At 38.1% G+C, this 15,442-nt stretch overlaps 1 protein-coding gene across 4 annotated transcripts in view; it reads right to left on the bottom strand.

The window, feature by feature from the left end:
- Nucleotides 1-15,442, bottom strand: part of arhgap24 (Rho GTPase activating protein 24) — a 269,673-nt gene that overhangs the window by 55,632 nt on the left and 198,599 nt on the right. For 2 of the 4 annotated variants that reach the window (XM_018097447.2, XM_018097448.2), the window contains one exon: nucleotides 10,550-10,672. In XM_018097447.2, coding sequence (XP_017952936.2) covers nucleotides 10,550-10,672 — 123 coding nt within the window. The other 2 variants (XM_031903496.1, XM_031903491.1) reach the window with 2 other exon arrangements.

The following is a 15,442-nucleotide window of genomic DNA, read 5'->3' as shown; positions in this document are numbered from 1 at the left end:
TTCATCCTTCCTGCCTTCCATTCCGTTAAGCATTGCTGAACCTAATGACGCAAGGGAACCCTGGAACTTCCACCACCTTTGGACCAGGTGGTAGTTCCATGGTTCTCTCAGCAACCTGCATCAATCAGCGTCAATTTCACTGCACATACCACAGTTGCATCATATTCACCAAAATGGATGCAGCTGCTCATGTGCTTTATCGCCAAGTAGTTGCACTGAATATTTTCTAAATCTGTCTGACAGATTTAGAAAATATTCAGTGCAACTGCTTGGTGATTTGCAATAAAGCACATGAGCAGCTGCATCCATTTTGGTGACTGCGGTATGTGCAACAAAATAGCATCAAGAGAATCACTCAGGTGGGTCAGAAAAGATGTTGGAATTGTGGAAAAAATACTGTACATGCACAACTTGCATTATAGAAAAAAAAAAAGGTGATAAATGGAATGCACTGTGGCTCAGAAAGTGAATGTGCGACAGCCTATCTGGCCATACACGCACCGATAAAATTGCACGAAGCCTAGTATGCAGTGTACATTACCTTGTTGATTTATCTGAATCCATATAGACAACTCTGCTCAACCATAACACAATATATATATACAGGTATATACAGGTAGGCACTCACAAAAAAAAGAAATCCGTTGCCTGGGTGCAGTCCTAGGTTTGATGCATAGATATTTGTAGAAAGACAGACCGCTCCACACAGGACTTATAACGAGCAAAAATATTTATTACAGCAAATAACAAAGACTGACGTTTCGGCTGGTATACCAGCCTTTCTCAAAGTTACAAAACGTACCGTGGGACAAACCTAAATACAGGATCTGGCGGGAACCAACACCAGTTATGGGAACTTTTTTTTTACACAGCTCAGTGTTTTTTCTTCCTGTTTGGCTTCTGATCATCTGAACAGGTGAAATATGGGGAGACTTAAGGGCACTATTGAGACAATTGAAGGTATGCCTGCAGCTTGGGATTAACTCTTTATGGGCCTTTCCTTCTCCTTTAAAGACATTTCAGCACAGAAATAGCTTATATTTTTAATATTTATTAATAGATTTATAATAAAGGAGCACAGGGACCAAGGAGTTCATTTGGGTCCCACAGTATGAGAAGCTTTATTCTAGTGTAAAATTTATACCTATTCGCAGTCACTGTGATGCAAGACTCCTACAACATCTAAAAGGAATATAGCAGGGTAATTATCAACATGACAGCGGCACTTAGGTGGACTTAGTTACAGCTGAATGTTTCTGTGTTCCCCAGAAGCAGAGCAAGGGCACACTAACTGGACTGTTTTTTTTCCTTTGTATTTTTTTATATAGGCAGATAAAAATGGATCCACTATCATGTGCACAATGTAGCCCCATTGCTTGGTGTCAGCCTGTGTGAAGCTACACAGAGCACATATAGGAAAAAAACACATATGTATGCATTTTCACACACAAAAACTGCTTCAATGAAGCTCTACATAGGCTGATGCTGGGCCTGTCAATGGAGCTTTGTGGGTTTGAGAATAAGAACACAAACGCTTTCCTCTGTATCTAAAAAAAATGCCTGCAAAGGAAACAAACAATCTGCTTAGTGTGTCCTTGTCCTAAATATTGCCCTAGAAACATCAATTCATAATATCACTGGGTTGCTGTGTATAACACACCTCACAACTGTCCCGATTTTCGCGGGACAGTTCCGATTTTACATCCCAGCCCGCAGTCCTGGATTCTTACTGAAAAGTCCCTCATTTACCTTTGATCTCCTGCACTAAACGCTAAAAAACACAATTTTTCTCAAGACTCAAACTTAATTAAATAAGCAGCTTTTGGCAGAGAGCCCAGAAAACTTAACAAGCTATACCTGCACTTAGATACAATTGTAAATAATAAGCTAAATTGGTCTCTTTGGGGAACTGAGACTTGCAGCTTAAAGGGCAATTTCACCTTTTATTAGCATAACTGTAATAACACTTAAAACAAAACCCCCAAAATATGTGTTCAAACTTTAGATAACTTGCCAAGTTTTGTACAAATGGGAGTGGTATTTAAGGGTGTGGTCGAAAATGGGCGTGGTCAATCCGCTTTTGCTGCGCTGCACGCATTTCTTTTTGTGCCTCTTTACACTTTTCAAATGTTGGGAGGTATGGTATAATATATTCATTTACAAAGCACAAACATATCCTACTTTTTGAAGACTAGCACAGCTTTGTCTATAAAGAAAGTGCTTAGATACAGGAATAAAAAGCACTACAAAGTCATTAAATTCTGCCAAAATACTTTCCATTCTCACTACATTCATTTTACAGTAATGTATACACTTTACACAGATATGTAAAAGACCAGACTAAACAGTAGATCTGTGGAATGTCAAAAGAATGGATACTCTAATAGCTCCAAGTTGTTCAGGAAACATTTCCTTTTTTCTCACCCTTCCACATTGTGTGTATTGTTTTTTGCCAACATTCTTAATTAAAGCAATATATAATTTGGCAAAAAGATTCATATTTACCATATCTGAAGATGTCATAATAGCCAAGGACTTCAATCAGATTTTGCTGGTGGAATTTTACTTACTACTTACACCCACTGTACCAAGAATACTTTCCATTGTGACATTCCTCCCTTTTAGATATGGACATTGTTTCTTAAATGCAGTTAAGATGCTCCTTACAAGATGCATTAGCAGTTGCTCTCTTGAGGCAATTATAATAACATCAGAATGTTACAATAAAATAGTCATGACTAGGTCTTTCATTTAGGCATTCTTGAAAGACACAACTATGTCCCTTGTGTGGGTTAAACAGTCCATCTCTTTGTGATGCTACTGACTGACGGTTATTTAATGTAAATTGGCTTCTAATGAATACTTGCATGAGTCAGCTATGATTAGGGTGTGATGATTTCCTTAATAGCAACTTAAGGGGTCCATAGATTTTGAAAAATCATTATGTATCATAGATGTAATCATACATGGATGTTTCTTCAAATAGCACCAAAGCACACACTGCGTTGTGCAAAATTTACAAGCACACAAAGGAAGAATTATTACAAAAGTCCTGCTTTGAAGAGCATACAGACTAATTGTAGAGGGGTGCCCAGGTGATTGCTTATTCCCCAGCATAGGTTTTAGTTATTGTGGAATGTCTTTTTGCAGTTAAGGCTGATGCCACACGTGGCGTAGGGCTGATTTTTTCGGCAAGCGGAAAAACGCTTGCCGAAAATTCAGTCCTACGCCTGCTACTTGTGCCTGCACCCGAATGAATGGAATACGCTCGGGTGCAGGCACATGTAGCCGATATACGCATGAAAACACGAGAGAATGCATAGTTTTGCGTTTTCATGCATATATCGGCTACATGTGCATGCACCCGAGCGTATTCCATTCATTCGGGTGCAGGCACAAGTAGCAGGCGTAGGGCTGAATTTTCGGCAAGTGTTTTTCCGCTTGCCGAAAAAATCTGCCCTATGCCACGTATGGCATCAGCCTAAGCCACAAGGTGGCAGGGTTTTGCAAGTTTGGGAAAATTGGGTGTAATTGAGCCTCTGCCCACTAGAGGGAGTGTAGTTCAGACTCCAGATGGCGGAAACTATATAAGCAGGGTGCCACACCCAGATTTCGTGAATCCAAACGGCAAAAAATTAGCGAAAATATCAATTTTTTTTGGATGCAGGCGACAATTTTTTGATGGGCAGCATATTTTGTTGCCTGTTTCAAGAAAAAGCTATTGCAAAAAAGAGTGCCTGCTCTTTTTTGGAACCATATGTCATACAACCTTTAATCATCATACCTCCCAACATTTTGAAAATATAAAGAGGGACAAACATTTTTTTGACCATGCCCATTTTTTCAAACACACCCCCTAAATACCACTCCCATTTGACTAAATTTGGGGGAAATTGCCCTTTAAGCTGCAAGTTAGTTCCCCCAAGAGACCTGTTTAGCTTATTAGTTACAATTGAAGTGCAGGTGTGGCTTGTTAACTTTCTGGGCTCTCTGCCAAAAGCTACATATTTAATTAAATGTGAGAAACAATGTTTCTAAGTGCAGGTGAAGCTCGTTAAGATTTCTGGGCTCTCTACCAAACGCTAGTTTTTAATTAAGTTTGTATCTTTTTTATCATTCAGTGGAGGAAATCAAAGGGAAATTAGGGACTTTTCAGTAAGAATCCAGGACTGCAGGTTGAGCTGTCAAAAGAGGGACAGTTGGGAGCTATGATATATATAATATAATATAAATATATATGCATAGAATACAGATAAAGTGCAATCACTTCCATAAGTCCCTGCCTCATAAAGTTTAGAATTCACTTCTTTAACAGGGTAAATCCGTGCAAACTCGGGGAGAACATATAAACACCCTACAGATAGTGATGTGAAATAAATTGAAAAAATCAATTGACAAAAGAGACTTTCTACAAGTGTAGAAAATATAAAATATATTTTAGAATAAGGTACAGATGTAGGATCTATTATCTGGAATGCTGTGACCTTTGGTTTTCTGGATCTTTACTTAATTTGGATCACCATACCTTAAGGTGATACTGACACTAAAAAACTACTCTTAAAATATACATAAAAACTACTCTCAAAATATACATAAAAAGTTACCTATAGGTCATGTTGATCATTTTTCACTGATAGGTCTGCTTTTGTAAGTAATTGTTACTTGAAGTTCCTAAACCTGACTGTTTTGCTAACCTGACTGTCCCTTCTCAACCTGTCAGTTATACTGTAGCTTCTAATGCTAAAAGACTGCTGCCGCACAAATATGGCAGCTCCCTCATAGAGGAACATGAGGGATCATATAGGTAATATAAAAGCCTTAGGCAAATACATTTATGGCATAATTATAAATAGTGTGCAAAGACAATGTTATGATAAATGTAAAAAAAGGTTTATTTTCTGGTGTTAGTATCTCTTTAAGGCTAATGTCAGATGGAGCATATTCTCGGCAAGCTAAAAAAAAACACTTTGCCGAGAATACACCCCGCTACTGTAAAATCCTCCTACCTGTGCCTACACCAAAAAACAAGGAATACACCTGGGTGCAGGCACATGTAGGCAATATCCGCCGGAAATGCAGGCGTATTCAATCCTTTCGGGTGCAGGCACAGGTAGGAGGATTTTACAGTAGCGGGGTATATTCTTGGCAAAGTGTTTTTCAGCTTGCCATTAGCCTAAGTCTGTTAAACATTAAGTAAACATTATATATACCAATAGGATTGTTTTGCTACCAGTATGGATTTATGCAGCTACATAACCATAAGTGAGTAAAAAACTCACATTTACAGAACAGTGAACAAAAAAAAAAGAAATAAAAATCAGAATTATTTGTTTATAAAGGACTCTCTGGGAGTTGTCCCTTCCATAATTTGAAGCATCCTGGATAATAGGTCCCATACCTGTATACCATACCAATTAATCCCAGCTGCTTTATTTATAATCTACATAGAAATGGACTGTTTAGATAATTTAGGGTGATGAACCAAGAACCAAGCAGGAACAGCTTAATAGTAGCATTCAACCAACTTATAGGCAGCTGAAGCTCAAGTGCAATCTTGCCTTTACATAAACCCATTACTGATAATTATATAATTATATAAATAATAATAGATACTAATACAAAATCTAATAAAACATGATTAAAAATAATAAAAACACACATACCTTTGCGGAAACTAAAACATCTTTTAAGTTTTCTGTAAGTTGCTTTAGGTATGAATTGGACAGAGGAAAATGAAGCAGCATTTCGATCTTCCAGCATCATACTGGTCCCAGGCCATATACAAGCTACGTTTTTTTTAAAGACAACATTTGTAAAAGACCAAATCAACAGAATAAATTATCTTGCCATGGTTTCCAGTTACTTTTTAATAACCCGATCATTTTTGTCCTTGTAGTATCATTGTGTAACCATCCTCTCCTTAAGAACACTTTAAAGGTTATAGGTGAAAAAAGTTCAGTAAAATGTTATAGAGAATCTCTTTGCATGGTCGATCTTTACTAAAAAGGGGGGAAAAAAAGCATTTCGCAGCTGGAAGTAAAATGTGCATTCTTTTAGCAAAATTCAGCAGAAAACCTATTTAAAGTATCAGTAAAATAAAAAATGCCACAAATCTTGAGGGTAGCCCCAAAGCCTCAATAAATATCCAGATTTCTATATCAAAATAAGACTAATTGTGTGTACCATTTACACATTAAAATTGTTTACACTGTTTTTAACTTACTCTTTGAGCAAACCTGCTGCGTAAGATTTTTAGTACTGTCACTTGCAGATCCCATGCCTTATGTTATACCTAAAGTTTCTTTGAGCAGCTAGAAAGAGAGGGGTGGGAGGCAGTAGAATTCCAGGACCAATTTCTTTGCCTTCAAAGTGTACCTGATGAATCCTTCAGTTTGTTGCAAAACATTGGTACTTGCGTGCAACAGGTGAAGCTCAACTCCCTAGCTAGCACAGACGTGTAAACACATATCAGAGGCACCAGAAGCTCTGGATTATGTTCCTTTGACTTTGAGCCGACTTCAAGCAGGCATCACGTGTGACTGCTTAGTGATTATTAAAGGTGCAGTACTCCTTGCTTATTACAACATTCAACAACCTATACTTTTTACTTTACTATATTATATACTTAAACAGTCCCCTTAGGGTTAACAGGAGTAAAAGTTTGTTTATTTTAAAGCTAATAGTGTAATAGTAACTAAATGACATTGGCCAGCAGAATAATTACAAGTTATAGTAACTGTATTTACCTGTAAAAAATAGGCTGCTTTTTCTAATCTAAACAGTGACAACATGAATTTAATAGGTAGGTTAATGATTAAATCAAGTAGCCAGCTAACTGAGTAAAGCTGGGGAGCCAGATATACTGAATTCAACACATCTGTGCTGTGTTTAAAATTGTGTTCCCAGTTAGTACGTACTATCTAAATGATCTTGTGCAAATCATATAATTCTGTATTACGTTATCACAGCAATACAAACAAAGCAGGCTTGGTATCCTCAGAAACAGCCTTTCTGACCTTAAAAAGGTACCAGATGTCCCCAGTGTTTTTGCTATTTCTAGCAGGGTCAGACTGGGCCCCGGGGCACCGGGAAAAAACCCAGTGGGCTCCGGCCTTGTGGGCCCCAGTAGCCCAGACCCAGCCCTTGACATTGCCCCCCGGGTGACGGTGTCCCTCCCCTGACACGTCATTACAAGCATTCAGGGGAGGAAGTCGGGGCGGGGCCCCTCTGGTGGGTAAGGGAGGCGTGGTAGTGGCCCGTGCAGGGGATGTGGCCAGGGCCAGAAGGTATTCTGGCCGTGTATACCTCATCTACAAATCAGAGTTGGACTGGGGGGTGCAGGGCCCACTGGGGCTAGTGCCAGAACTAGGGGTAGGCAGAAGAGGCCTAGGGTGCAACAGTGAGGGGGCGCTAGGCAGATACCTCTTTTGCTAACCCCTAGTCTGGGATCTCATACCCCCATAGCTGATTTCCCCTCGGTCTCCCCCTTCTAAGCATCTGCGCACCTGCGCTTCTCCCTCTATGGTGTCCCGGTGCGTCAACATGTTTGTGCATGCGGAAGAGAGGAGCAGAGAGGGAAGCGGTGGGGGTGAGGTGGACAGCTGGATCGCCTAGGGTATACAGATATACAGGTATAGGACCTGTTTTCTAGAATACTCAGGACCCAGTGTTTTCCGAATAAGTGATCTTTCCAAAATTCACCATAACTTATGTCTACTAAAAAAAACTTTAAATAAACCCAATAGGAATGTTTTGCCACCAATAAGGATGAATTATCTATTAGTTGGGATCAAGTACAAGGTACTGAGTTATTATTTTTAAAAATGTGAATTATTTGATTAAAATGGTGTCTATGGGAGATGATCTTACCATAATTTAGCACTTTTTTGGATAACAGGTTGTGGGGAATTTAGTGCTAAGTGTTACAAAAAATAAAGGGTTAAATTATTCTGTGATTTTGCTAGTAAGTATATTGGTAGAAAAGTCCTGTCCAGCTAGGTTGAGATAGATCATCAGTTACACTGGCCTTCGCTATGTGGAAGGATCGAAGCGGAGATGTAGTGCAACTACTATTTTTCACGGGACAGTCACGATTTTGAAAGCTCAGCCCGCAGTCCCATATTCTTACTGAAAAGTCCCTAATTTCCCTTTGACCAATGTCCATAGAATGCAGACGGAGCACTGGAAACATCCTTTCATAAAAAAACAACTTTATTCAGTCCAATAAAACCATCACAGAGTTTAGCACCTACAGCTTAACGCGTTTCATGGCTTATCGCCACTTTATCAGAAGCTACTCAGGTGTCATCACACAATTGCATTTAAATACACACCCCCCTACTCCAAACACCCATGTGTATACCCCATCAGTGCCAATTAATCGCTTAAAAAGGTTAAAAACATCATACAAACATAATATGTAATGTACCACTTACATATTAGACCTATATACATATTTATACTTTCAAAACATTACCGGTAGCACTTATTCTGCAGAAAACAATGCAATGCAACATGTATCCCCAAGACTTCAATCTTTAAGTATTTTTTCAATCCTGTAATGTTTTATTTTTGTTTATTATCATTTAGCTTTTAGTTTTTTAAACTTTAATAACTCATACTTGCTCATATGAGCCATTTTTTTTTAATATATTCTTTGTTTGTATTAAATCATTACATCTTTAATTTTAACCCATACTACAGATTAAATTCATGCATATCCCTAATTGTTCTTCATACATGGCTGCTCCCTTAGACCTAGCAAAAACAAGAGATCTCCCACTCCCTATTTAGATCCTCATACTGTTCCACAGACTTCAGATGGTAAATCCAATATACCTCCCTTTGTAGCAATTTAGTTTCCTTCCTGACATTCCATTTCGGTTTATCTGTGACCTGGAAAATCACTGTCCCTCTACCTGCATGCTTTTCTCTAACGTGTTTGGCCACAGCAGATTTCAGATCCTTCATATCTATTGCTGACAAGTGCTCAAGGAACCTTTTTTTCTTTAGGCCAGAGTGGACTACCGAAATATTATCTAAATCCTGTAATTCTTGTAAAGACTGTAATGCACATTAATCACGAAAATCAAACGTATGTAACCCCATATTTTGGCTCCCATCAATATAAATATCTGAACTAGTATCCAAAGAATTAGTGCTGTCCAAATCATCATTAAATCGTGTACTATCTATATGTTTCTCAGAATAATGTCTTTGTAAAGTGATCAAAAGGATACATTTATTGAGGTCCAGAATAGCCGTAAAGGGATTACATAGTACAACAGGTACCTCATTCCCCTTTGATCTCCTGCACTGAACTTGCACTGAACACTAAATAAGAAACAATGTTTTGCAAACTTAATTAAAAAAGTAGCTTTTGACAGAGAGCCTGAAAAGTTAACAAGGTACACCTGCACTTAGATACAATTGTAACTAATAAGTTAAACAGGTCACTTGAGGGAACTGAGACTTGCAGCTTAAAGGGCAATTTCACCTCAAGACCCCAAAACCCCCAGAAATGTGTTTAAACTTTAAATAACCTGCCAAATTTTGTAAAATGGAAGTGATATTTAGGGAGTGTGGTAGCAAAAATGGTACAGGTAGCATTTACTCACAATCCACAGGCAAAATAGCAGTAGCAAAGATGGTAATATAGTGCAGTGAGAAGGCAGAGACAGCACAATGTGACACCATGTGGAGATAGCTTAGGAAAGTTCAAAGTTCACCTACAGGGTTTCAATGCCTGTTGTGGCAAGCTGAGCCCTGGGGGGACCAACTCCCTGCTATTAATCCTCTTATTAGCTAAATCTGTTAACCTGTCACTGATTAAAGGAACAGTAACACCAAAAAATTAAAGTATATAAAAGTAACTAAAATATAATGTGCTGCTGCCCTGCACTGGTAAAAGCAGTGTGTTTACTTCAGAAAGTCTACTATAATTTATATAAATAAGCTGCTATGTAGCCATGGGGGCAGCCAAGGAGAAAAGGCACAGGCACATAGCAGATAACAGATAAAACACTATTGTATTCTACAGAACTTATCTGTTATCTGCTATGTAACCTGTGCCTTTTCTCCAGCTTGAATGTCTGCCCCCGTGGCTACACAGCAGCTTATTATATAAATTATAGTAGTGTTACTGTAGCAAACACACCAGTTTTACCAGTGCAGGGCAACAGTGAATTATATTTTTATTACTTTAAAGCTCTTTCATTTTTTGGTGTTACTGTTCCTTTAAAGCCTCATTTATGAGGTCCCTTCTCCCGACTTCGCTAGAGGGGGGTGTACCTCTAGGGCAAAACACTTACTGGGCCTTGTTGTCCCAGGTTCCCTGGAGCACATCCAGCTAGGTCAGCAACTGAAGGCCAAAAAGGAAGGCCCACCCCTAACCAAATTCAATAATAAAGTAGGAAACTTTCTTTATCCAACTGACCCACTACATGGTGTACACATAATATATATAATAAGATTAGTGTGTAAGGGCAAAAAATTAAAATGTCTTTTTAAAGCTTAACTCAGCAAAATTACTAAATAATATGTATCATACCGCCTCCAAATGGTGCCCATATAACTCTGCGGATAGACCTCACCCAGTCTTCCATGTCATTTTGGGTGCTGGCCATAAGAAGGTAGGTCTCATGGTTTGCAGTCATTCGCTCACGGTCTCCCCCTGTGAACACATAAACAAAATCAGAATTTGATCTTCAATATAACAATATATACTGTATAACAATCTTATTGTTAGTTATTTTCATGGGTAATATCGTTAGAAGTGCATTGTAAGATAAATAATAACTTTATTTCGATTATCCTATTTAATACATGTCAGTAACAATGCATAGCATAACGCAGTTTTAAGTCACTGCAAGGAACAACATGAGGCAATTTAGCAAATATAATAAGTTTATATAATTTAAACTGCTAAAACTAGCACCACAATAAATCAAACTAAAGGATTACAGTATATTTTGAAACAAAATTATTTGCTAGATTATGATCATTTTACAGATGGGATAGAGTCCTAGTTCCAAGTGCTCAGGCTCCACCATCCAAATCAAAATATATAATTCTGATATTAGTAAACTGATTGGTAGTGCATCTCCCTTTACATGGTACATGGTGCCAACTGTCAAATATGATCCATGCCTTCAGTATTTTTCAGAAACTTTAGCTTCATCCACTGGTAGCATTTGCAATTTTACTTTACTGTACTTTAAAGAGGTAGTTAACATTTAAATTAAATTCCAGTATGGTGTAGACTGTGATATTCTGAATTAATTTTCAACTGGTCTTAATTTTTTGTGAATTTTTTTAATTATAAGCTTTTTTTGTGTCTATTAGCTGTCACCTTTGCAATACTAGCAGCTATCTTTTTTTTTTTTTCTATCTATATCTTTTCTTTTTCTATGGTCCAATTTACCTAGAAACCAGGCCGTGATATTACTTAGAGACTGGAAGATGAATAGGAAAAACCTTCCAATATTCCAATAATGTCACAGAACAATATCTTTTTTTTCAGGCAGTAAAAAATGGAGACCAACCTTTGCAATTATTGCTTTGTAAAGAAATTGGTTTGAACAATTATAGGGGTCATTTACCGAGATCCCAAATGCACAAAATACCTCCCCTTCTTAAAAAAGAACTTGCATGCAGGATCTGGCTGCGTTCTACCCCCTTGGCCTCTATAAAAAACAAAAGCATGAGTTGCAAAGCACAGCACTGTGCCAGCAGGGCTTTCTTGTGGTCTGCTCTGCAATTAGAAAGATATATTAGGAAACACATAGGGGCACATAGATGGAAAAATGCCTACATGACTCCCCCGTCTGTGTCCAGGTCACAAAGGCCAAGCCCTAGGGTGGAAAAAACTGGGTGCTGTGCAGGAGATTTTGACAGCCGTTTTAATCTCCTATGCACCTAGTCCCCAGTGGAAGTGAATACGTAGGAGAGAATGGCGGCAGCAGCAGCGGCAACAATGAATGGGTGAAGGGAGCCTCCGGGAGAGGTACTAGCAGCAGGGGATGTGGAGGTATGACAGTGTAGAATGGGGGAGTGAGGAGGCAAGCAGGCCCAGAGGTCCCAGCCCTAGCTAATAAATGCAAAGTTAATATACTTCACTGCCCAGTTCAAGCCTTAGAAGCTATATTACCCCATAAGGGCCTGCAAAATGGATACACAAAGGTATTAACAGTCATAGGAAACCTATACCAGGGTTGACCAAATCCAACAATTGGTTTATGTAATCATATGATAAACCAATTGAGTCTTGCCAAAACGATCCGCTTTTACAACAATAATCTACCATTACTTTCGATTTATATAACCTGTATACCTGCTTGAGTATGTATCAACAAATATTTTACACACTACTAACAACCACTTTTTAGCATCTCTAAATGGCAGAACTTTACTGATGATGTGCACCTTTTCTTTCTCTCTTCTTTCTTGTCCTTAATATTACACCAACTGTTTATTATTGAGGATGTTAGCGGCTACTGTTAAATGCAAATATATGCATTAAGGGGATCTTCACCCAAAATCAGTTTTTTACATAATAAAAGAAAATGTAATTTTAAGAACTTTTCCAGTATACTCTTTCTAATTTTCCAGTGGCTCTAAAGTTACTTGTAAATGTAATTGTTACAGGCAAAAGTTCTGTCTGCATGCACTACTGGTTCTGACTTCTGAAACAACTTAGCAGAAGCCAGCTAATTGATATATGTAAAGTAGAACTGACCTGCTACACTGTTTCATGATAGCAGACCCAAAGAACAGAAATTGAACACAAATACTGCTTTAAGTGGCAACTACATTTACAAATAACTAAAAAAAAACACTGACACTTTTTAATTATTGTATATTGGAAATTATTTTATTCATCAAGTAAAAGCAGTTTTTGAATGGAGGCAGGTGAAAATGATTTATTTCCCTTTTGCTTTTATTACTTAGCATTACAATTTATTTATTATACATAGGATTTTAGAAAATGTACTCCACTAAAGTGCATTACCTTTCTGTTCCCTGCAGTGTAGATTGCATACCTTGATTGAACCTGAACTGAACAAAATACAATTTTTTTTAATTGGAAAGAAAAAAGTGCAAATCCAAGAAAGTGCTCAAGAAATGGAAATATGAAAGTGTAACCCTCACAGAAGATTACCAGTTGATTTAATAGTTTATCAGTAAATGTCACTCAGCTTTTATCATTGCCAAGGTGACAGGATTTCCACCATCATTTTATACAGATAACTTTAATTTGTACCACAGGCTTTCTTGGATCAGTGGCTGTATATCTGCTTATGTAGTACGTGAAAGGCATAAAAATAAACCTAATCAAAAGCCAGTATGTGACCATACACAAATCTCTTATTTTGTGTACCACTAGACTTACATTTTGCAGTTAAGTTACTCCCAATTGTTTTTGGTCAAGCTAATTGGAAAATGTTTTTCTTAAAAAATACATGAAATAACTTTTGTTAATGACCGCATTTTTTACTGTGAGACAAATATTATTTTTAATTATTACACTACAACTCTTAAAAATTATTTTGTTTATTTTTTCCCTCTTAAGTTTCCCTGCTGCAGCTAAATACAAATTAATTAATTCTCATCTCGCCCTATTACTTTTTGCGCATCACCGCAAATTTTTCAGGCTAAGCGCATAATGTAACAAGGTAACAGGTTAGTTGATCTGCACCAAAAAACTTTTACCGATTACAAAAGAACTGATTTAGCCCCTCTGTCTCCAAGCATCAACATTTCCAACTGACCTCTATGGCATTTTGGTAGGTTTTAGGTGGTGCCATGTTCCTTCCGACTTTTCTTGTTTTTTTAAAATGATTACTTTCTATTAGGTTTAACATTTTATTAATGATTTTTAAAAATTGTGGCAACCGGAACTCACAATGGTCACCCAAATTTTAACCTTGATCCACTTGACCTAATGGTGAACCTACAGGTCCTAGCGGTTTGCTGGTCAACCCACATCACAATCAGGGTCATAGATTCTTGCTTACACTATATAAAAATGCATTATAATATTTGCTATAGCAGACATATTTCTAACAACAATAAGTTAAAAGTTTATTCGATAAAGCAATGCACTTGCTTGAGAAATTAGCATATGTCTATCGATGTGCATGTGACATCAATAAGTTCTTCAATATTATGACAAGTGTTATGTTGTTGCATATACCAAAGTATCTTAGAATGTATTACTTTTATAGGCCTGTAAGTTTGACATCCGTGGTGGGCAAGTTATTTGAAGGCTTGTTAAGGGATCAGATACTAAGTTATGTACTGGAGAATGGCATTATGAGCAGTAATCAGCATGGCTTTATGAAGGACAGGTCGTATCAGACCAATTTAATTGTTTTTTACGGTGAGGTGAGTAAGAAGCTGGACAGTGGGGATGCAGTAGATATAATCTATTTGGATTTTGTCAAAACATTTGATACTGTTTCCCACAAACGACTGCTTTCTAAACTAAAGTCTATTGGTCTTAGTGAAGTCGTTTGCACATGGATAGAAAACTGGCTACAGGATCGGGTACAGAGGGTGGTTGCTAATGGTACATTCTCTACTTGGATTAAGGTTCTCAGTGGGGTCCCTCAGGGTTCTGTACTGGGTCCACTTTTGTTTAACTTGTTCATAAATGAGGAGGGTATTATAAGCAATGTATCAGTGTTTGCAGATAACACAAAACTCTGCAGACCAGCCAATTCTATCCAGGATGTGGCATCCTTGCAGCAGGATCTTGACCAACTGGCAATCTTGGCGGCTGTGGCAGATGCACCTGGGATGTAAAAATATGCAAGCCCCTTATACCCTTAATGGGACTGCACTAGGGAAATCCATAATGGAGAAGGACCTTGGAGTCCTTGTAGATAATAAACTTGGCTGTAGCAAGCAATGCCAGGCAGCAGCTGCAAAGGCAAACATGGTTTTGAGCTGTATTAAAAGGGGTATAGATTCACGGGAGGAGGGTGTTATTCTTCCCCTTTACAGAGTGCTGGTAAGGCCCCATCTAGAATATGCTGTTCAGGTCTCCAGTGCTCAAACGGGACATGATTGAGTTAGAGAGGGTCCAGAGAAGGGCAACTAAGCTGGCAAAGGGTATGGAAAGTCTCAGTTATGAAGAAAGACTGTCCAAGTTGGGTCTGTTTTCTGTGGAGGAGAGGCGCTTAAGAGGTGACATGATAACCATGTATAAATACATAAGGGGATCATATAATAACCTCTCTAATGCCTTATTTACCAGTAGTTCCTTCCAATGGACATGAGGGCATCCACTCCGTTTAGAAGAAGGGAGGTTCCATTTAAATATTCGGAAAGGATTTTTTACTGTGAGAGCTGTGAAGTTGTGGAATTCCCTTCCCGAATCAGTTGTGCTGGCTGATACATTACATAGCTTTAAGAAGGGTCTGGATGGCTTCTTAGCAAG

The sequence above is a fragment of the Xenopus tropicalis genome, chromosome 1, assembly GCF_000004195.4.
Source record: "Xenopus tropicalis strain Nigerian chromosome 1, UCB_Xtro_10.0, whole genome shotgun sequence".
Classification (NCBI taxonomy): domain Eukaryota; kingdom Metazoa; phylum Chordata; class Amphibia; order Anura; family Pipidae; genus Xenopus; species Xenopus tropicalis.
The sequence above is the reverse complement of the archived record's forward strand: the minus strand, read 5'-3'. Positions and strand labels throughout refer to the sequence as shown.